At 37.7% G+C, this 22,713-nt stretch overlaps 3 protein-coding genes across 6 annotated transcripts in view; all 3 read right to left on the reverse strand.

Annotated features, from left to right (window-relative positions):
* The window catches only part of stau2 (staufen double-stranded RNA binding protein 2), a gene marked incomplete at its 3' end in the record, with an annotated part of 94,111 nt that extends 87,743 nt beyond the window's left edge, over positions 1–6,368 (reverse strand). The window contains 5 exon segments of one of the 2 annotated variants that reach the window (XM_014002338.1): positions 1,624–1,759; positions 1,960–2,119; positions 2,235–2,365; positions 3,352–3,559; positions 6,302–6,368. In XM_014002338.1, the coding sequence (XP_013857792.1) occupies positions 1,624–1,759; positions 1,960–2,119; positions 2,235–2,365; positions 3,352–3,550 (626 nt within the window). In that variant the 5' untranslated portion in view covers positions 3,551–3,559; positions 6,302–6,368. 2 annotated transcript variants of the gene reach the window in all.
* Positions 6,369–7,801: 1,433 nt separating this feature from the next.
* ube2wb (ubiquitin conjugating enzyme E2 Wb) lies at positions 7,802–16,522 on the reverse strand. Of its 2 annotated transcripts, none has more exons than XM_014002340.1 (6): positions 16,424–16,522; positions 15,372–15,463; positions 13,017–13,119; positions 10,100–10,255; positions 9,950–10,025; positions 7,802–9,857 (listed from the first exon to the last, which is right to left on the reverse strand). In XM_014002340.1, exons 1-6 carry the CDS (start codon positions 16,436–16,438, stop codon positions 9,844–9,846), a joined length of 456 nt encoding a protein of 151 aa, XP_013857794.1. In that variant the 5' UTR covers positions 16,439–16,522; the 3' UTR covers positions 7,802–9,843. The 2 variants fall into 2 exon arrangements, with proteins under 2 accessions (XP_013857794.1, XP_013857795.1); XM_014002341.1 differs by lacking the exon at positions 16,424–16,522 and adding an exon at positions 15,963–16,214.
* A 1,642-nt stretch (positions 16,523–18,164) lies between these two features.
* eloca (elongin C paralog a) lies at positions 18,165–21,470 on the reverse strand. Of its 2 annotated transcripts, XM_014002344.1 has the most exons (4): positions 21,387–21,470; positions 20,893–20,920; positions 20,549–20,692; positions 18,165–18,601 (listed from the first exon to the last, which is right to left on the reverse strand). In XM_014002344.1, the coding sequence occupies exons 2-4, from the start codon at positions 20,894–20,896 to the stop codon at positions 18,411–18,413; spliced, it is 339 nt and encodes a 112-aa protein (XP_013857798.1). In that variant the 5' UTR covers positions 20,897–20,920; positions 21,387–21,470; the 3' UTR covers positions 18,165–18,410. The 2 variants fall into 2 exon arrangements, with proteins under 2 accessions (XP_013857798.1, XP_013857799.1); XM_014002345.1 differs by lacking the exon at positions 21,387–21,470 and having other exon boundaries at positions 20,893–21,061.
* Positions 21,471–22,713: the final 1,243 nt, after the last annotated feature.

Here is a 22,713-nt window from a genome sequence, read left to right on the forward strand (position 1 = left end):
GGCTGGACTGCTACGTGAAGAGGAAACCACAGCTTCAGAGCCAGCATTACCCCGGGAGGACAACAGATACCGCTGTGTGACGCAGCTTTTCTCAGCTTGTTTAACTCCGACACTGAACAGATACCGCTGTGTGACGCAGCTTTTCTCAGCTTGTTTAACTCCGACACTGAAGAGGAGGACTTCGATGGTTTCAGTGCACCGGAGGAAGACGAATGAGACGTTTTGTTGGATCAGAAACTGTTAAAGAAAACTACCAAAATAAGGTCAGTTAAATGAACCGTATTCCTCCGAACTTTAATTCCTAAAGGTTTACTTTTTATGTTTTGATGTTGAATTCACTTTTTTGACAACAAATTTGGGTGTACTGTTTTTTTTATGTTGGGGGTGCGGCTTATAGTCCGGTGCGGCTTACAGTCTGAAAAATACGGTATGTTGTTTTGAGCTTCTGGTACCTTCAGGTGCTGCCAATCAGGTGCCTGGTACAAGATTTATTACCAAGAAGTAGGGATGTCTGATAATATCGGCCTATAGATATTATCGGTCCAATATTAGCATAAAAATGTAAAGTCTCTATATATCGGTATCAGTTTTTCTTCTGATAACAAAAGCCAGATAAATTAACACCTGGATTTGACCAAAATGTGTTAATAACTGCTTGTTGTCCAGAAATGTTCACCGGTGCGCGATTGATGACATCATCAAACTAGATTATCTCAGAGAGAGCATGATTCAAACTATTGTCTGAGACAAAATGTTAAAAATAAATATGGCACTTTTTCCCTAAATTCAGTTAAAGGGTTTTTATTTTTGTACAGACATTGGGCCTCATGCAAGAACATGTTCGTATTCTTATCCTAAATTTCTCTTACTTTTGTTCCTATGAAGGGTTCGTACGAACATGTCATGTCAGATTCAACAATCTATCTTCAGGAAAAGTGTGTAAATGAACTGCGTAAACTGATGAATGCATATCAGCTGCTCGTGCACGGAGAGAGATCAGCTAATCTACCACCCCAAAAACACCATATAAGGCTATGTTTCCTGCCCCACATACCAAGAAGTCCATTCATATATGACATTGCAAAGTAAAAAAGAAGAACTTTACRAGTTCGGAGATTGAAGTCCTGCTGTCAGAGATCCAGAAAAAAAATCTGTCATTTTTAGCAGCATCAGACCTGCTAAAACTGAGGAATGAAATGACGACTGCTGTTAATGTCGTGTCTCCTGTGGGTCATATACAGTCACAGAAATAAAAATCTAAATCATATTCATCTCTCTCTAGTCCTGCTCCGGGTTTTCTTTKGTCAAATATTTTTAATTTAAGTGTAAACATCTGTGTTACATAGTTTTCATTTATTCAGAAGAGCAGTCGCGCACTGCTAAAGAAACAATGCTGCTCGAGTTAATCCAATTTCTCTTGATCGTGTTCACAAAGACAATATACCTTTGCTGAATCCAGTTCTCTAAACTTTCAAAAGGTCCATTTTAAACCAAAGTAGGAACAGGACTTGCAAGTCATAAAAGGAGTTCCTATTTTAATTAGGAATGTTTTTTCTTAAAATTATAATAATAAATCACACAATGAACAACAAACTAATCTGGAGTAATCACGTTGGTGCTCACCTTTGGTTGATCATCCCTCTGAAGTTATAATTAGCTCTGTAGTTGGGCAAGGGTTTGGGATCCAGAGGCCTGTATATCGCTGGTTCCCCTCGCTTCATGGCCARACCATTCAGCTCCACTGTGGGGGTTATACTGCCTGTGTGAGCAAAGGTGCACAAGGAAGGAGAAAAAGACGGAATTTAAAGAAACAATCTGTGGTAGTTACCCCTTTTTCAAACAATCTACAAAAACCCTACTTTGGAAGGGCACATATGTAAACTCTTACTTCAGAGAGGAAATGGTTTAAAATAAATGTTAGGGYTGTATTTTAGTAAGCTTTGGTGGCGGCTGCAGCACCTGGGTTGCTGTTGATGTCTGCTTTAGGGGAGCGGGGTGCCGGCCTGGGAAGGACGCTCTCAGCCAGAGCCTTGGCAGCAGTGGAGTGTTGGGCCTTTTTGATGCTGGTCCCCTCTGCCTCCCACACCTGCTCCCCAAGAGTCAGCTGCACCGTGAAGACCTGAAACAGTGACACACAGAGGACAGAACATCAGCTGACAGGAACTGTACATGCTTGGCATCACGAGAACTGGGTTAAGACTTGATAGTTGGACAACCTTAACTACTGTATTTACCTTAGCGTGTGCAGGACCTCTCTCTTTGAGGAGCTTGTATTGTGGCTGGATCCGGTTGAAACGGGCTAACTCATTCACCAAGCACATTGGAGTTTTCTCTTTAGGGTTTGCCATGTTCTCCTCGGGCGAGCCTTGAACAGAGTGGAGTACAAAATGCTGAGGAATAAAATCATGTTGTAATAACAGCCAGCACGTGACTGAAATGGATTTTATTTTAATGTCTTAGGCATAAAGTACAGACACAGCTTATATTATAGATCACTTGTGCCAATTCCAAATAAAACTTGGTAAAGAAATGTAGTTCTGTCATTTTATTAAAGGGATCCATGATTAGTTGTAACATTAGACTTATTTGATAAACGTATATACAGTAACTGTAAAATAAAGACTGTAAAAATACTGTAGACTGTTTAGTTTTTATAATTTTTAAACTATAAGTTTAAAAATATATTACACGGACGGGGCCATTTTATTTTCACACAAAGCATTCTGGGTAAATGATGACATGGACAGGTCCTCGGTGTAAGGCTGCTAGCGAGCTATATCCACCCTGAAGGTTAATCTTGGACAATATCTGATGATTGACTCTTTTAAATGAAACCAGAGAGCGTTGACAGAGAGGAGAAGGTAGAAATGACTCAGTCTGTAACTGAAAATATGGATGGAGGACCTCAGTTTAGCTTGTTTAGCTTGTTTGTCGCGTTAGCGCTGAGCTAATACATATAAGGCAATATAGTATGGGCGCTAGTGCAATGCTACAGTACAGCATTTTGGTTGGCCTTGTGCTGTTCAAAGTGCTTTATAAATAAAAGTGGTATGGTATGGTAAGATTAACCTTCAGGGTGATATAGTTCACTCACATTGAGGACCTGTCCACGTCATCATTTACCCAGAAAGCTTTGCGTGTGAATAAAAWGGCTCTGTCCGTGTTAAAATATATTTTTAAAAATTTGCAAAACTAAACAGCCTACAGTATTTTTACAGTCTTTATTTTAGTTAAAATATGTGTGTTTATCAAACAAAGTCTAATGTTACAACAAATCGTGGATCSCTTTAAGAAAAACATCCAAGTGTGACGTCACACTGGTTTTAGCAGTCTGTGGTAATCGGGTTGTACCTGGCGGCGAGGCAGACACAGGGGCGTCCCCATATCCGACTGCAGGAGCGGGGCAGRCGGGTGCGGGGGCCGGGCCTGTGCCGTTGATGGTGGACTGCAGACCGAGGGATCCTGAGCTGGCCATGGCCGCTGGGGGAACTCCAGGGGTGAGGCCAGGACCAGTCAGGGGTGCTGCGGTCTGTACTTTCACTTGAGCCATGCTCTATTCCTGCAAACAACCAATAATAATAACAAACTGTCTTTTTTGTTTGTTAGTAAAGCGCTTTGGCCGTGCAAACAGCTGTCACAGATCACTTTAACACAACAAAAACTGCACATCTTAGCTTATTTAAATATAAGAGTTTTAGAACATTCTTAACAGAACCTGTGCTCCAAGCCTGCAGAGCAAACTGAGCAGCGATCTCACATTCTGATCCACAGCCAGTCACTACACCCAAACAATGAAGCTTTATTTGAAGGAGCTTTCCTCATGTTACCACTGCTAACACTCTGGAAAGGAGGAGGTAGCCTGTGAGCGTACCCTCAACAAGACAATGGCTGTTTGACTCTTTTTTTCTGATTAAGGACAAAGCATGTGGAACCACTTTAAGAAGAAAAATATTACGGTTATCAACAAATACGTCAGGATTACAGTTGTCTTGATTCAATTTTACAAAAAGAAAAATAAAGGTGTTTTCACTGTTTTGACTARAATTAAACTGACTGAGTGAAATATTTAGAAGGACAAACTCTAGTAGAAAGCAATACAAAATGAACAAAGTGTTTATCAACATTATTAGTAATTAGTTTTTTCTTTTTACAGTCACGTAAAAAAGAAACCTGATTTTGAGGAAAAACGCCTTAAAATTGTAAATTTTCTCTGTGAGCTAATTTTTTTTTTGTTTCTTTTCAACGGGGAAATCTTAATATACAAATAATATTTGAGGTTTCCTTTTTATATTTGCATCAAAAACCACTCAATAAATTTACATAAAATTAGGATTCAGACCAAAGAGTTATCTATTATAATAACCAACAAGACAAATTATGTCATATCTCTTGATAAGCTTATGATATCAGAATGATCCAGGTATCAAAACATAGCTTTTTAAAGCCAGAAATTTTAAAATGTAATTTGGTAATTTTGACCAAATTTGACTTAATCCTCATTTCGATATGATGGGTCATAAATTTGATTTATCTTTCTTTTTTAACAGAATGCAACAGCTTTTTAGCACTACTATGGCCTCTGTATATGTAACATAATAAACTATTATGTCCTTTTTAAAGAGAAACATATAGAGTGATGTTAAAAAAAGTGTAATGCCTAATTTTAAGAAGTACAAAAGTGTTTCAATGCATCTTCTCTTGTCTTTCACATCAACATCTCCAGAGTTCAGAGCAAATCTTAAAAAAAAAAAGAAAGTTAAAACAGATGAACCATTCCCATTATGACTCTAAGATATTTTAACTCCCCCGACTGAGGCCGAAACTCACTGACCCAAAACAAAGAGCTGAGTCGAAAGTCAAAGGTCTGGATTTACTGGTCTGTCTACGTTTTAACTTTCACTTCACATGAGGTTTGGATCATGACTGAGACAAGTGGCTGAAATCAGGGGGGCCTAACTTTGCCTTATAAGGCGAGGAGCTCATAACAGAGCCGCTGCTCATCCTCACTGAAAGGCCAACTGAGGTGCTTCAGGAATCTGAGCAGGATGCATCCCCCCACTGACCCAGTATCCTCCTCTYTGGCCTGGGTGGGAATGCTTTGGGATTCCCTCAGGAGGAACTGCTGAGCTGAGGGATGGTCTGGGTTTCCCTCCTGGACATGTTGCCTCTGAGATTCAACCACGAATGAGAAGCAGAAAACAGATGAATGATTAAGGCCCTAGTTTCAGTGTCTTATCAGCAAATTTACAAAGTTGATGTCAGACGCTGAAATGTTTACAAACAGTGGTCTAGCTCTGTGGTTCCCAAAATCGGGGTTGGGATCCCAGTTTGGTTATGAAACACTAAACGGGGGGGCTCTTGAGATAAACTAGAAATGAATAAATATGCATTGCTGGCATTTTTCTCATRTTTGTTACAAGAAAATATCAGCAAACAATCAATTAATGGTAACTGTTGTTGAGGCATCTTGTTTTCTCACTTAGTCATTGTTTAATTGGCTGCGATTACAAAAGTATGTCTGTTATTTAGTGAGTTTTTCTTCAASTGATTAGTTAAATGGAGCAACAGAGGCCAGTGGCGACAGCTTTTATGTTTTTAGATGTCAACTGAGCACTTCTGCTTTGTCTTTAATGAGAACAGGCGTCTCTGTCCTAACAATTCATGATGGGACAAGTGTTAATGCATGTGCATTTGTATTAAAAGGGAAAAAAAAGAAAAGAAATGCAAACTAAATCAAATGAATCCCTAACTTTCACCTCAATCTGCATGTAAGGTTACAATATAAAGCTGCAGGCTCACTGAGGCGCACAAACAGTGAAACCACTTGCTTTACGCCACTGCTGCAAATTCAGCAGGTAAATAAAAGGTAAATATCGCTGGATCTGACTGGCAGGACTCTTTGCAGCCCCTCAAACTACCTCCCAGCTCCGACTACTCTGCCCAGCTTTAGCATGAGGCTAACGGCATCATTAGGAAAACTGCATTTCCGGCTAATGTCAGCCCCTGAAAACAGAATTAAAGCACGCACCGGTCCGTGTGTCGCCATGAACGTGTTACTGTGCATTTCTCAGATGGATATATTTCTACTGTGCCAGCCTCGGTTGCGGTTGTTTAGCCGGTTGAGGCTCAAGTCATCATCATGGCTGAACGGCCGAGGGAGAGCCCCTCAGTCTCGGTTTAGCATCTCCGCACCGACCCGCTTCAAACGAAAAGTCAGCGCCAATTCAGTCTATCGTGATTTGACGTACGAGCCGGTGAGCATCAGACTACAACAGGACAAACATTTAAATGCATATTTTACCTTTGTCCAGGGCCAGACCCCAGTTACACCTCCAACATTGGCAAACACTAAAGAGAACTGGATGGAGAAGGGAACATACCATGTTGTTAGTTCCGTAGGAACACTTAATACGCTCACTTATAACCAAACGATTATTTAAAATGATGTTTATGTTGAAAATATAAGTTTTGTTTGATTTTTGTGTGTAAATATTGCAAAACGTGGCATCAATACAGCAAAAGTCCGAATGAATTAATAACTCGGACACCCCCCCATCTTCATGAAAATGGTTCAGTCCGAGTTGGCTTCCTTTCAGCTCCAAGTTAACTTTTGCTTGAAAACCCGTTCAACCTTTTATAAGGTATGGAAGCTCATTTACGCCATAAAGACATAATTATGACTTAGCATTTATGATTTATTATCTCAATATGAGAGGCACACATGCCCCTGAATTATACAGATACATACAAATAAACATGTTTGTAAATATATCTGATGCATAACATCTATTATTTGACTACTATAAATTATATTTCTTTTTGTTTGCAGGTGTAAGGGTGTATAGCAACACTGGTATGTTTATATCAAAGCATATGTATAATTATGCATGTTTAGAGGGTTATGATTACCATATTTTAATTATATGCATTCTTTGTGTTTTCCATAAACATAGCCATTAATACATGACTGAATAAAACACTTAATATTTCAATATATTTTCTCAAAAACGTGACTTATTTGAAAATTATGACTTCTTATCTTAAAGCTGACTTTGCATTTCATGACTAAACTGGATAGTTAGTCATGATGCTGTTATATATTGTTTTTCAGCATCCTATGAGTTACTATCAAAATTATGAGTCATATTTTCGAGGTAGTGTCGATTTAGAAACTCTTTATGAGACACTACTTCAAACTTACAACTAAGTATCTTATTATTGTGATATTTAATCGTAATGACCCTTATTTTATKCATTTTAGCACTACTAAATCCTAAAACTAAGTAGTTGTAAATTACTAGTTTTATTTGCCAACATCCCCATAAAATGTTTTCTGTAAGGTATATCTATCTAGAATATATAATGTTTAAAATGCAACAAGTTATTTAAACAATTATTAGCAGCAATAGATGCAGAAAAGATTTACAGGTGTTGCTTGTGGTCCCCCAYAGCATCAAACCTCATGCAGGACATCGTGTACACTGCACTTCAGCAAATGTTTACCCCATTTTTCTTTAACTAGTTAAAATGAAGACCTGCAACTTCTGTTTTTTTTTTGTTTTGTTTTACCAGAACTACCATGGCCTAGCCAATAGAGGGCGCCACTGGACCATATTTTCATGTGTTGCTGTTCTGCATAAAAAAACAGAAATTGTTTATACTTTTGTTTTTGTTCCATTTACTGCAGGGATGGTTTAAATTTATAGCAGAAAAAATATAATTACTGGTAAATATAAAAATTTGATAGAGAAGTTAAATAAGTGACACTTTCACATAAATACGGTGCAAACAAAAAGGTAAATAAAAGTTAAATTACGCTTTTATTGTTGATTATGAAAATGAACAGGCACCTATTACATGGAGCTTGCACATCCCAGGATAAAAATTTCAAATATAAATAGCACACCCTCTTTAGCGTCAATCACTCCCATGACAGCCTGCAAGCTAAAAGTTCAAACCACACCGAAAAAAATAATAATAATACAACCAAAACAAACTAAAAATAAAATAACTTTTTCACTCGTATCGCTTGTGWTCTGCTGCCTACTGGATGAAGGCTTTTCTGTCTCTGCACATTTATGGTTATGACTGCATTTGCAATAATTTAACCRAAACTCACTGCAATGAAGGGGAGAAAAAAAATCATTGGGTGGTAACACTTAAGTTTTTGAGATAGCTGGGATTTTTTCCCCCTCGACATAATAACATTCACTCAATTTCATTTAAAACTCTGGAGAAACATAACTACAGACAATTCATGTTGAAAACTTCAAGTATCTTTGAGTGGATATAAACATTTGTTTAGGAATGAGATGATTACTGCCTGAAATGACCACAGTCTCTGGAGGTGAGCTTTGTGATGCAAAAGAGCTAAAGTTCTGGAAAGACTTGAAGGGTTAAAACTGCATGCATCCCCACTGTAAAACTACGGATTGTTTTATAACCAAAATTGTTTGATTTTGACTGTACAAAACCTAATTTGAAAATAAAATTTAAAAAAAAATCTTTTTAATCATTCAGATGAAACCCTATGTGCATCCCCAGCTAAGGTCCATCATTTCAGACATTTTAAAGACTTATATACAATAGTTTCAGACAAGCGTTCAACATGACAATTTCTTCTGGTGAAAATATAGCGAAATTCAAAATATTTAATAGGTATTATTTTTAGAGGCGATCTCTTTATTGAAAAAAGTACCTGAGCCAAAACTCTGACATGGTGAGGGAAATCACAAAAGAGTTATCTTTAGGACTTCAACACACACTCTCCTTTTAGTCATTCATTGCTGCTCTTGAGCTCAATTGAGGTTTTAAATTAAAAAACAAATACAAAAAAAAAAATCATACTGACCCATCAAAATAACCCTCCTTTCAAAGTATCAGCTAGTCAAAAAAAAGGTACAAAAACACATTTAAAATCAGGAGAAAAAAAATAAAGCATGTTAATTTAAAAATATACATCGTACATATAAAAACAAAATCACGCAACAGATGTTCTCCCGCAGACATTCTTTAAATGGAAGAGAGGCTGCTGCTGCTGCACATCTTTAAAAGGCTCGACTAACTGGGCCCAACCTTGAGAGGAGGTTATCAGATGGGCGCAGCATCTATCACTATCTGCTTTCTCCCCGTCCGTACCGACACTCTGTCCAACAGCAGGAAGAACTGCAAACCGGGGTCGAGCTGGAAGAAGGAAAAAAAAAAAAGAAGCGTGCAATGGGCAGTTACAAACAAAAACCTGATGAGTAGGAGGACTACTTACAGTACATCTGCAGTTGGTGGATAACATACAAATAGTTCCTTTCCAAACCAGATACTYGCACAGTGTATGTAAAAATATTAATAATAATAATGAAGAAAAACAAAAACTGATGAAGCATTTCTTGGGCTTTCGGTGGTCAGATCCCTTCTAGWTGTTAACATTTGGATGTCTCTTTGTAGGCCCCAGCATGCATTCATCAATCATTATTGCACAACACAAAACCTTAAAGCACCCACAAGAAAAAAAAAAAACAAATAATAATAATAATAATAATCGTAACACAGGAAATTTAATTGTCTGACTATAAATATGCCTTCTTTCGCTCGCCGCATTACAAACCGCTAGCCAAAAACGATACATCTGGTGTACTTGTAGATGTCCGTTTACGTTTCATGTTCTATGTTACAACCGACTAAATCATGCAGCCAACTGCCCCCTTCAGGAAATGCGGTCAAGAGTCTCCAGCGCTTGGTTTCCATTGTTCCAGTCAAAGGTCAGAGTTCAAAGACTGAATAATTAAAAAGTGCTTTATGTAGGTCAGTAGGACTTCTTTCTTCTACGATTATTACAAAGTTTGTACATTAGCAGGTATCATCTGTGAAAATGAAGAGGGGAAAAATACAGATTTTGAATTATCTGCACCCTCCAAATCAATATGAAAAGTGTGTGGTCATAGAAAACACTCACCATGATACCACCATTTTGTTTTCTTTGGGTTTTTGTTACAYGTTCTTACATAAAACGAGTTATCAGGCGGTCGTCGCTGCAGGGGGGAAAAAAAGTTATTGTTTAAAAAGAGCAGAAATGTCAAACAACCTTACTACAAGGCATACGTACCTTTTCTTTGCAGCTAGACAACATGCTGATAATGCTAAGACAAACTGATTGCACTGAGAGCGCTGGTGACCAATCTTCCGTCAGAATAGATAAACAGATGTGACCGTTGCTATACACATGTGGGTGGACAGGTATATTCTCTCCTGTGAACATTACCTGCACAAGCAGAGAAAAGCCATGAGTGGGTATTAGGGCTGTAGTTCTCAAACTGTGGGGTGGGGTCCATCAGAGCAGAGATTCTTAACCCATGGGCCACCTTGAGGGCCTCAAAAGAACAACAGTTTTTAACTTTGGGCCGCAAAGGGACACGTGACCACATTGATTTAGAATAACGTGCGATACAATTTCTCACCACTAGTAGCAGTAGTGCGCCACTCAGAAGTTTAACAACTTTTTTTAATACGTAGAAGAAGAAYATTAGCCACCAGCAGAGAATGGAAAACTATTTTACACGAAAAGTAGAAGGCAAAAACAAAGGCAAACTGTCAAAATAGACCAAAGTTTGTCACTAATGTGAAGAGCAGCTTCTGGTTCTACCATGCAAAAGTTTAAAAAGACTATAGTTTCATTTGTACTTTATCAAATTTATTTTTACAGATCTTATTAATTTGAAACATTGAACATTTTGAATGTATTTATTTTATGACAATTTTAGTTATTGAATTGTCTTTTTTGTTATTGTTTATGTTAAAAATATATTTTTGCGTTCATAAGCCTGAGTGGTCTGCTGACTGACCGTTGTATTTGTTTAAATAATTGTTATGGGCAGGTTACAATATTAAAAAAATGTGCTGTGATTATTTGTGTATTTGTAAGTGTATTTAATTTAGTTATAATGCAAACACAATAAAAATTAAACCAAGATTTAGAATAATTATCATTTTGATACGTACATTGGTAATGTCTAACTGGGCCTTGTGCCACTTTATGTTCAACAAGTTGGGCCCCGAGGTCAAAAACATTAAGAACCCCTGCCCTAGAGGACGTGACGTCGTACCTCAACTGTTTTTGTTTTCAAATTTAACAATACTTTATAACAAAAAAGAAAAAAGGGTTACAATGTCATGTCATTTAATAAGCATGATTATATTTTAATACTTGACACATTGTTACTATTTTGATCTGGAGCCTGAGGGGTTGGGAGGGACTAAAACAATTTGTTCCTCCAAATAGGGGACATGTCACAAAAAAACTGAGCACCACTATCAGGGTAATAAACTGAATATSTAAGAAAAAAACTCCACTACWCTGACACTAAATTATGGGCATTTTTATGCTAAAACTATTGCATTAGAAATAAAATAATAAGACTTGCTGTATGAACTCAGACCTCACTCTTTGAGGCTACATGAGGCTCTGGGATTAGGACACTGGGGCCTAGAGGAGGTGAGAGGCTTGAAGAGAGGAATATGGGCCAGCAGACTAAAACAGGAGACGTGAAACACACTGGACATATTTTATAAATAGAGCTGGGGAGTATTAGCTATTAAAATGGCACAAGAGTAACAGCTAAATGGAAAGATACCGGAAAGGACGTCATGCCTGAGGTGCAACAGCTGGGAGGAGGTTGGGTGAGGGGGGTGAAGAGTAACAATGAGTTCAGGCAGTCTGGCACCGTACGAGCTTAGAGGAGAGAGCCGCAGATATGAACAGAAAGCACAGATAACACCTGGAGTTAAAATATCAGGGCAAACAAGCTCTTTGCTGGCAAATCCTTGGAATATTAACTCCTGACACCTTGAAAATCCAAGTGTTGCAGCAGAAAGGTGCTATATGCAATCTGCAGGGTTTGACCTACTGCTGCACCTAACCATTATTTTAATACTCGACTAGTCTGTGGGTTATTTTTATGATTAATCAATTAGTTGATATATGAAAATAATGATACATAAAACTTAACCTTAAACGCTTATGAGTATTTCTAACAAAAATACAAGACTGGATAAATTATTACAATTCAGTGATTTAATATGAAGCACTTAATGCTTTAGCTCACGTTAGCATAACTGATAGCTTTGCTTTCGAGACAGTTTTCTGAAAGGTAAACTAACAAAAATTWGTTTGCTTCAGCACAAAGTGGTCCATCACTGAAAAAAGGATCTATGAGGCATTTTTTTATTCTACATAATCAATTATTTTTAATAATCGGTGCAACACTAGTTTGACCTACAACTTAAAATTCATCTATTTGCTTTTGTCCTTAAGCTCTCTCAGATGATAACTTTCTGCACAATATTTTATCATGTTTTAAATCCTTCAACTGTGTTAGTTTTGGACTTTTGGTCAGATACATAAAAATGTTASTTTGCCCTTATTGGATTTAAGTTGACCAAGTTAACTTCCTGAATAATAAKTACCGTAGTCAATTTGTGCCAAAGGAAAAAAAAGACTACGGTAAGTCACCTGAGGGCTGATTCTGGGTTYGTCCACTTTAGAAATAAAGTTCTTCTGGAATATTATACAAATTTCTACAATTTTGTATATAAACAATGCAAACAAAAGTCAGGATTTTGAACCAAAAACAATACATTTTTGTTATAAAATAACGTTTAAAACAGTGAGGATCAGCGGTGGTAACTGTGTCACTGATACATTCATCTACTGTGGTTTTAGTGGGGTCAGGACAAAAACAGTTTAAGGTTTAGGACAAGACGTACAAAATGCAACACAAGTGTTTTATTCAGCAGACCAAAACTGCACTGCAGCAGGTAGTGGGACTGTTTTGACAATCTGGCCTTCATGTTTGAAAAGTTAATGTTTAAAGAGCTCAGTTGTTTCTGCACAATGATGCAGCTGAAAGAAAAAAAAATGCTATGGTCTTAAAACAAAACATGTAAAATCATTGAACAAATTCCAGCCAAATGCTTCAAACTGCCATGAATGATTTCACACAAACACTGATGGGGTCAGCTCTTACCTGAGGTGAATCAAAAGGATATCGACTACTAAATTTGAAAAGCAGCTGAAATTTCTCTCCTTCATACAGTGTGCCGGGCGCTCCTTCCATATCTACAATCCATCTAAACAAAACAAAAAGGAAGATGTTAAAAATCTCCGATCACCCAAAGATAAAGACAGGATACCCAAAGCACAGTCAGTGTCAACAGACGTACAAAAATGTTTACCTGTGACTACTAAAAATCTTCAGGGATTTTTTGTTTGTTTGCTTGTTTTTAGATGTAAAATTTCTTTTTTTTTACTTTATATTTGTTATTCTTTCAATTCTTAAATCACCAAATTATATAGACTGAATGATAAAATATATGGGKCTAAAATAATGTTATACTAAGATTGTACAATAACCAAATACAAGCATTACAGCGACTTTCRGTCTCAAAGATCTAATTCCATGCTGGTTTGGTTTACAGGAGGGAGCTTGCCAGCCTCATACATYACATGTCAGTGTGCAATCTCACCATTAGTTAGAAACACAAATTTCATAACTCGTTCCTAATTTAATTGTTTACAGAAAGTCAACACAAAAAGGCCTGCCTTTCTTCCTGATGCACAAAGTACATCCCGCCTGCTTTCACCGATCCGCAAACGAGAAACTCCAACAGCCGCAGATTAGATGGAAATTGCTGCTGGAATTTAAACATACTGATGCAAAAAGAACAAATAAAAATTAAAGTAGAGAGGTTTTTTTTTAAATTATATAAAAAATAAAACCACAAAGTGTGCTGCCAACTCCGCAATAACTAGAACCAAAAGCTCTCTGTCTGACACCAGTGACATTCAATATTCAGCAGGGTTTTTTTGACAGTGGTTTTGTAATAATGTGATCCTCCATTGATTTTGTGGATAGAATCTATTTTTGCTTCAGTCGCTCGGCTGCAACACTGTGCTGGTGGCAATTCAATCCTGATGTAAGGGTTGCAAATACAAAAGGCAGGCAGTATCACCTGCGACAAGTCACCAAGATTAAATGCAGTTAAACCGAACAAACCAAATGTTTAAATATGGAGGGGGAAAAAACTGCTCCATGGAGAAACCTGGAGACAATCTATGAGCCAAATGTTTATTTTCAAACGATACAGACAGTACATTAAACTCATTTGTGATAGGCTTGTGTGTTTATAATACAAAACCAGAGAAATATGATCAGATCTCCTTGACATGTCAGTCTCAATGACTCAGAAAGGAGCCCGTTCTTCCTTGTGGTTTAGAGTTCAGATAAAAGCATGGTCACAGTAAAATTTCTGATATAATCTATGCAGAAAACAGTCTAGAACAAGATGTTCAAAATGTTCACTGTCCCCCATAAACTGCTGATTATAAGACTCGGGCAACAAAGCAAACAATAAGTCTTTCAGAGAAACAAAACAAGTCATACCATGTAAACGCGTTTATGTGAGAAACAACAGAGATTTAAAGCGGTGGTTTTCCTGTTTACAAGGCTGGCTTCTTATCAAATAATAATCTAATGAGCAGCCCAGAGAGTCAGGCTGTACTAGAAACAAAGCTATAAAACTGACGACACGCTGTCCTCTTATTGTCGCCACATGGCAGAGTTGTTTTGTTTCCCCAGTTTGGATAAGATCAGATTCAGCGTAAAGCAGAAAAACACTGAGGACTGAAGGGCAAATCTCCACCGCTGTCAATCACTACACCTGAAAACAGGCACTCCCACACATACCATCCAAAACCTGAACACAGAAGCCAGCTGAACTGGTTGGGAGACTTGTCAGTCATGCRCAACAGCCGATTCCTTTGACTGCTTTGTAACGAGGAAGACGGAAAAGTATTTAATCAGTCCTTTAAATCAGATTTACTTAAAAAATGACAAGTAATACACAGCTTTTTGGAGGCTGCAAAACGCAGCAGTGATGCTGGAAAAAACAAAACACATAAACAAGGTCACAACCTTTAAAGCTTTAAAAAACACATTTAAACGAAGAGAAAATGACAGCCCATCCATTAAAACAACAACTAATGTGGCTTTAAAGGAGGCAGAAATGTCAGTAAAGTTCCTTGTTACTCAAGCTCAACTCCTGCTCACCAGGCTTTAAATATTTTATGAGGGCCAATAGTGACACTCTGCATTAGAGAGTCTCTTCTGAGGGGCTAGAGCTGCCGGTCACTGGGATGACCCCAATTCTTCCTCACTACAGGAGCTCCGACTGAAACTGTTGCACCARCAGTGATTATTCCACACAACCAAAAAACACACCATTTCACACAGGTGATGTGTGTTTGATCACGGAAACCGGCTTTTTGTCAGCGATCAGTTCAGATCTGAGTGATGCTGCTCCAGCAGAACAGAGGTACTTACTGCGTGATGGTGTTCTGTACACTTTTCTCATTCAGCGTCATTCCTGGGGGCGGATCATTTTGCAGGGCTAACAATTCCTTTTGTAGCCTTTTCTGTTGAAAAAAAAAACATTTTAAAAATATTTATACTGCTGTCAAGAYGCTAAAACATAGCATTAAGCAAACAGTACAGAGAAAAATATCCATATTCCATCATTTCATTTAGATTTTAAAACTGAATCAAAATGAAACAATAAACTACAAAAAGATAACGTAATTACTTCATTTATTTGAGACATATTACTTTATGTGCTGTTTTATTATTATTCATCCAGCTTTTCTACTTTTTTCTGATCTCTAATTTATGTGATTAAATTTTCATTCACGTTTATTTACTGCTAATTAGCACATAAACCGTGTTTTAAAAACATTATAAGATCATATTCATGATGTGACTGCTTATCCTCAAAACTTTACTTAAAACTATCTGAAACAGGAAAAAAAAGTAACAAATGGATTTATTGAGTTTTCTTGAAAAGTGAGTTTTGGGGCATTTTTTGCTCCGATGGAGGTTTTTGGGGGAAACATGTCCAGTTGTTTTGAATGGAAACACCTGTTCAGGTCAGCGGGAAGCCGCAGCTGCTCGTCAATCTGCGCAGCGTCTCGTTAGCTGGATGCGGAAAACGTCGACCAAAACAGCAACACCGACTGTTAGTCGGACATTTTTTAACGACTTTTACACCACACTCCGCGAATTATCAACCCTGTTCTCCACCCCCTCCAAAATAAATAAATAAATCCCCGCGCAAAGCTAGTTCTGGGAAGCTAGTTTTCTGTCCGGGCGTCTATGTTGGTGGTGGTGATGATGGGGCTAGTTGTGTTGCTCGCCAAAGACCCGAACGCTGAACCTGGGAGGTTTAAAACGGAATGTCACGGCGTTTTACCTCCGTGTCATGGCGGCTTTTCAACCTATACGTACAGCAAAGCGAAGTGGTTCGTAAACAACGAAAACAAACCAAAGCGGAGACCCGGCGAAAATGATAAATATGCGCTCGATGTCAATTGTATTCTTACCTGCATCGACGCCATGTTGGAAACCCCCCCTCCTGCATCAACGCAGAGAGGAGGACGCTACGTCAGCGCGGTCACGTGACCAAGGAAGGTTGTTTTGACTAGAGATTTTTTTTCCCACTGACAGATGTAGCGGCAGGGCCAACACCCAGGGCACCTCTTAGTTACATTTTTGTCTTTATTGGTCTAATTAAGGACTGCGATAGAAAATAAAATAATAACTTTATAAAACTGGCTATCAAAAGAGAAGTATGCAATCTTGGATTAAACTGGATTTAATCCACAATGAGTTTCCCCTTGTGAGCAAAATATCCACTAAGCCGCATGATCACACTTTAAGTCAAATACTCATTTAAAATGTTAACTTTTATCACACACCCTGATTACAAGGATTTTCATGATTTGAAGATGCTTTGACATTAACATATATCTCTTCTTTTTCAAATCTTTAATGAATCTAAAGAAACCTTGCTTCAGAGCAGTGTTTCCCAAAATTGGGGTCGGGACCCAAAGTGGGGTCCCGAAACATCAAGTTTGGGTCCTGAAAAGATTTTGTGAATTAATTACATTTTTGCCTTAGTTGTTACAAAGGAGTGAGGTTAGTATATTTAAAATGGATAAATGTGGTATAAAAATATTGTTACTATGCCCATGTTTAGTTGACCTGATACAAATATTTATCAACCAAAAATAGTTGGGGGCACAGGACCCTGCTACTGTTATTTTGTGGGTCAAAAGCTGAAAAGTTTGGGAACCACTGCACTTTGGTTCCCAAAGTTGGGCTTGGGACCCAATTATGGGTCATGAAGCACCTTGGATAATCTCCAGAAATCAATTTAAAGGGTAATAAAATAACTGCTGATGTAATATTTTCCCTATAACTATTACAAAAACACAAAATAAGTATTAATAAGTATTTATATTTGTGTACAAGCTGTTTAGATTGTCAAAAAGCCTGTGTTTTTATGGTTATTAACAAAGTTCGTGTACTCAGACCAGTAATATTTGGGGTCACAAGCTTTTGCCATTTGTGGGTCAGAAGATAAAAAGTTTGGGAACCACTGCTTTAGTGTGTTAAACTTTTCACTTATGATTAAAACTTTTTAAGAGTAAACAATGATCCTATGTGAACAAACGTTTTTATCAAATTCCCTGCTTTAAAGGAAAATATTCGAGTTAAATGAGCTGCAATACAAGCTCTCACCCTATTGATTTAATCAAAACTGAAATATAGAATTGCYAGATGGACGCACAAGACTTCTATTCTCATATTAAGTTCAAATTATAGATTTTTTATGAGTTTTTTCTTCTTTCTGCTAACTTTTATTTTTTTGAATTTGTATGTATTTTCTTCATCTATTGTACATAATTTAAACCCTGGATTTTAATGTTTGTGCAAACTGAACAACACTTGTTTAACTAGAAAGTACACAACAATTTCCTTACTATAGATAACAGAACTTACATTTGTAAATATTATTTTTAAAGCAGCTGAAAATACTGTTTGTCATGTAACCTAAAAAAAACCTAAGTTGGGCAATCCATCTGTCAACATCTGTAAATTATTTTGCAATATATGTAGTTGCAATAATGACACAAAGTAAACGAATGTATTTTATACATATATCTGCTCTGTGTTTGAACAGAACAAATGCTCTAAAGTAAATGGCATGATTACATGTGTCACTTAAGATGCCTGAATTTCATCAGGTGCAACAGAGAAGACAAAAACAAAACAAAAACAAAGCGCTCACCAAATAGGTCTTTATTAAGATGAAGAGGTGAGGATTTTTGTAGGGATGCAGTTTTCTCCATTTTTTTCCCAGCCTTTTTAAAATGGCATATTTTGTAATACTAAGTCAATTTTGACAAACACACAAAGCAAAAACAAACAGAAAAACAAAAAATGTGTCACGTGAAATACATGGCAAAACAAAAGTTAAATACTCAAAAATCAGTTTTACATTTTTTGCACATTCATTTTGAACTTTTAGCAATCCAAAAAGTTTGCGGCCATGAGCAGTTCCAGTGCGATCTCGGGAGCGATGGGGAATTCGGGTATTTCTGTGGAGCTGTTGGTGTAGCGGACCTTGTAGGTGAAATACATGCACACCTTGGACAGGACGTGAGACGGTATCTCCCTGAAGTTCACTTCATTGGTTTCATTCTCAGCAAATTGTCCTGCGGGTAAACGAGTGGAAAAATCTATTCAGCACTTAGTTTCCAGGTTATCTATTTAATAATATTAATAAATCAAAATTATTTAGCACTTCTGTGGTTAAAAAAGCTAAATCATAGAAACAGGGGCATCACAACACAAAAACCTGAGCACTTTGTAAAGTACCGTGTAGCTTTTAGATTGTCCTGATGCATCTCAGTAATCCAGGTAAAAAATCAAAAAGAAAAAAATTGTATAGGTCTTCTGGACGGGTTCTTCTCTAATGAAACGTTTCGTCTCTCCTCCAAGAGACTTCTTCAGTCTGAGAGTTTCAGGCAAAATTCAGGCTTTTAGGCACTGCCTCCATGTGACTGATACTCACATCACATGGCTATCGTTGACACCTAATTAACACTTATTGTTAACAGGGGGTGGAGTGATACTGGCAATAGCAGCACTGTAGGAGGGGGACAACTGAAAACGGAGGCCTCCACCTCTGTTTAATGATGGACGGTCTTTCTTCACAAAAATGGCTTCTTTTACTCCTCTCTCAAACCAACGTTCCTCTCTATCAAGAATGAGAACATCCTCATCTCTGAAAGAGTGACCGCTGGCCTGTAAATGAGTGAAAACTGCAGAGTTCTGGCCATTAGATGTAGCTCGTCTGTGTTGGGACATTCTGTCTGCCACTGTTCAAAAGAATGTCCCAACACAGACGAGTTACATCTAATGGCCAGAACTCTGCAGTTTTCACTCATTTACAGGCCAGCGGTCACTCTTTCAGAGATGAGGATGTTCTCATTCTTGATAGAGAGGATTGTTGGTTTGAGAGAGGAGTAAAAGAAGCCATTTTTGTGAAGAAAGACCGTCCATCATTAAACAGAGGTGGAGGCCTCCGTTTTCAGTTGTCCCCCTCCTACAGCACGGCTATTGCCAGTATCACTCCACCCCCTGTTAACAATARGTGTTAATTAGGTGTCAACGATAGCCATGTGATGTGAGTATCAGTCACATGGARGCAGGGCTTAAAAGCCTGAATTTTGCCTGAAACTCTCAGACTGAAGAAGTCTCTTGGAGGAGAGACGAAACGTTTCATTAGAGAAGAACCCGTCCAGAAGACCTATACTATTTTTTTCTTTTTGAGCTTTTAGATTGTTTCTATTTATTAAAAAAAATTAAAACAAAGTAAAAATCGTGATACGTGGCAAAATTAAGCAAGTTAAAGAAAACAATTTGTATTTATAAAGGACATGATTCTTTAGCGGATGTCACTGCATAGATTTAAGGCCCTGTCACACTAGACAACTTATGAACATTTTAAAGACATCTACATTGAAGATGGAATTGAAAAAGTCAACAGGAAGTTTTTTTGGAGTGTAATCCAGTTCGAAAAAAAATTATCAAATATATAACTTTTATTATCAATTTAGACATAAAAAAATTGTTTCATAAGTTGGCATAGGTTGTCTAAACTCTAGTGTGACAGGGCCTTTAGGAAAACCTTTTGAAGCCAGAGTCAGATGTCACRCTGYTGCAAGTCTATCACAGGGACACACACTGTTGGTTGCTGTGTTTACAAATCCAACCATCATTTCCTTTAACCGCTTTTCTGTACAGGGATGTAGGGGAGCTGGTGCCAATCTCCAGCTCTCACTGTGTGGGAGGCAGAGTACACCCTGGACAGGTTGCAAGTCTATCACAGGGACACATACATGCAACCATCCAGCCACACACCCTCACGCACACCTACTGGCATTATATGTTAACATCCTTCAATGCTTAAAAAAGGGATACACAAGCGATCAAGATGAACAAAAAAGAAAAACACAGGTGAGCGACTGCTGAGCACTAAACTCCAAAATCAAAGCTAAACTTAAACTGTGTAACACTTTTCAGAACAATTACCACAATTACTTCCATTTCCAGGTCTGAGAGTTCAACATATTGGGTTGTTCTGTCTGAATTCTCACCTGGCCCACTTAACATGGCTTTGATGGTTCCAGATGTCAAGGCATGTTCTCTTTTCACAATAAATTCATGGCCATCTGAGGAGATCAGCTTCACATACATGGCATCTGGCCCTTCACAGCCACCATAGGTCCGCTCCTCACCATCTGTCAATCATCAAAACACCATATCAAATATGATATTTAATTTTACACTGTTGCAAATAAATACTAAAAAGGTTTGAGTGCTTTGGTTCCCATTTTTTAATTACTCACTGATTAACTACATATCAACAAACTGGTTTTAAAAAGTGAGGATATTAAAGGCATCGAAAGATACAGTTATTGTGTAAAAACGGATCTCTCACCCATTTTGTTCCGGGATTTCTGTCAGTCCTGGGTGTGAAAACAGAACAGCAACATTTAGACGATCAGATAGGCATTTGTTTGTATCAGAGATACAGGAACATAAAGCAGACTCAGTTCAAGTATGTAAAGTTGTTACAAAAGATAAAGTCATAATTGCCCTGGCCTTTTCTGTTTAGTTCGTTTTTGACGCTCGCTGTCTAACTTCTGATAAGATCAAGTGGTTAATTGAAATGTGTAGGAAGTAAAAAGAAAAAAGGAATTATCTACGGCATCAATTTCAAAGCACCATTCTCCCGTTTATATCAGTCGTGACAATTTTTATGTGTAAATGCTTTGAAAYGAGTTCGCGTTAGCTTCGCTAGCTAAAGGTGCTAATGAACGTTCAAAAAGTTAAAATGTCTTTCTCTTGATTTCTCTAAAAGAAATGACGGGCCATTAATTGGTGACACAACAACAAGTAACGCCCAGTAAAACCTAAATTAACGTTTCTTACCGCTGAATGTGTGACGAAGATTTATTTTCAGCTAGTCAGCAAAACCCGGAACTGGTTTCTGTGTACACCGGTCCGCAGTGAAATTGTTCCGTGCAACTTCACGTTCAGAAAGAAAGTGTCCTACTTGTCATTTGCCCTTATGTCTTGTGTATGGTTTGACTATATATATGGTCTGTGGTTATAGTGGCCACCTTATGGTTAGGGATATTTTAAACAAATACCGTGTAGTGTCATAATTATTTACACTCACAAGAACATATATTGCTTACCATAATATAAAGTGTGATCACAAGTTACAATAAATAAATAGTTATATGTAAAAAAAAAGACACTAAAATCAACAAATCTGTAGTATTTTATTTTATTTTTTTAGCAAATTATATTTTAAAATAATAAACAGTCATGACGAATACACTAATTTACAGGCAATTGTACGGATCATCCTAAAGGTGGCGCCTGTGTTTAAGTTGAACCTGTCTGAGCCTCCTCTTCCTCTGATGAGTGAAAGCAGGTGCCTGTGGGACATGACAGAGACATTTTGTTGGGTCATAAATCTGAATTCACTAGAGAGGGCATGTTCCCTGGACCCTTATACATTCTCCATGATCCATTTGGTAAAAACTGACAGGTTCTGCCCATTGGTTATTACAACTTACTGTAGCTTTAAATTCTAACAACTTAAGGCTATATAACAAACAAATCTCTTTTGTTATATATATTTTAAATCAATAGACTGTTGCAGCTCTTGAGGTCCCTTAAAATAAGTAAAATAAAAAATAAAACGTGAGAAAGAAGAGTTGGGTCCATACTGTGTCCATGGTCCGGTTCAGAATGTGACTTTGCCCTTATCCTGTTTGGAGTTCTTACAGGAGGAAAAGTGATGACTGTTGAAATCTGACTCTTTAAAATGAACTTAGAGTTATCTGATCTGTAACACTGATACACAGATATTGAGCTTGACTGTAAAATGTGCTGTTTGACCCAGAGGAGCGTTCTGATTCAGTGTAATGCACTGCACGCTGCACAGATGGTTGATTTGTATTAATGTTTCCAGTTATATTTTACATGTGCCAACAGTTACACCCTCAGATTTTGCTGGTCATATTATTATAATTTTTTTTATATTGCTTTGGCTCATTGCTGCCACAAACGTAAGATGAGAAACACTCAGAGTGGTGACATCTGACCTGCTGTTTGTCTTGCAGTAAAACCAGGCTTAGCTATCCTGTCAGTTTGCAACCCAGAAGGTTCTGGTAAACCCTGTGCCTGGCTGTGTTGCTTATGAACTCTCTCTCTCTCTCTCTCTCTCACACACACACACACACAC

This window comes from Austrofundulus limnaeus, unplaced genomic scaffold (assembly GCF_001266775.1).
Source record: "Austrofundulus limnaeus strain Quisiro unplaced genomic scaffold, Austrofundulus_limnaeus-1.0 Scaffold12, whole genome shotgun sequence".
Classification (NCBI taxonomy): domain Eukaryota; kingdom Metazoa; phylum Chordata; class Actinopteri; order Cyprinodontiformes; family Rivulidae; genus Austrofundulus; species Austrofundulus limnaeus.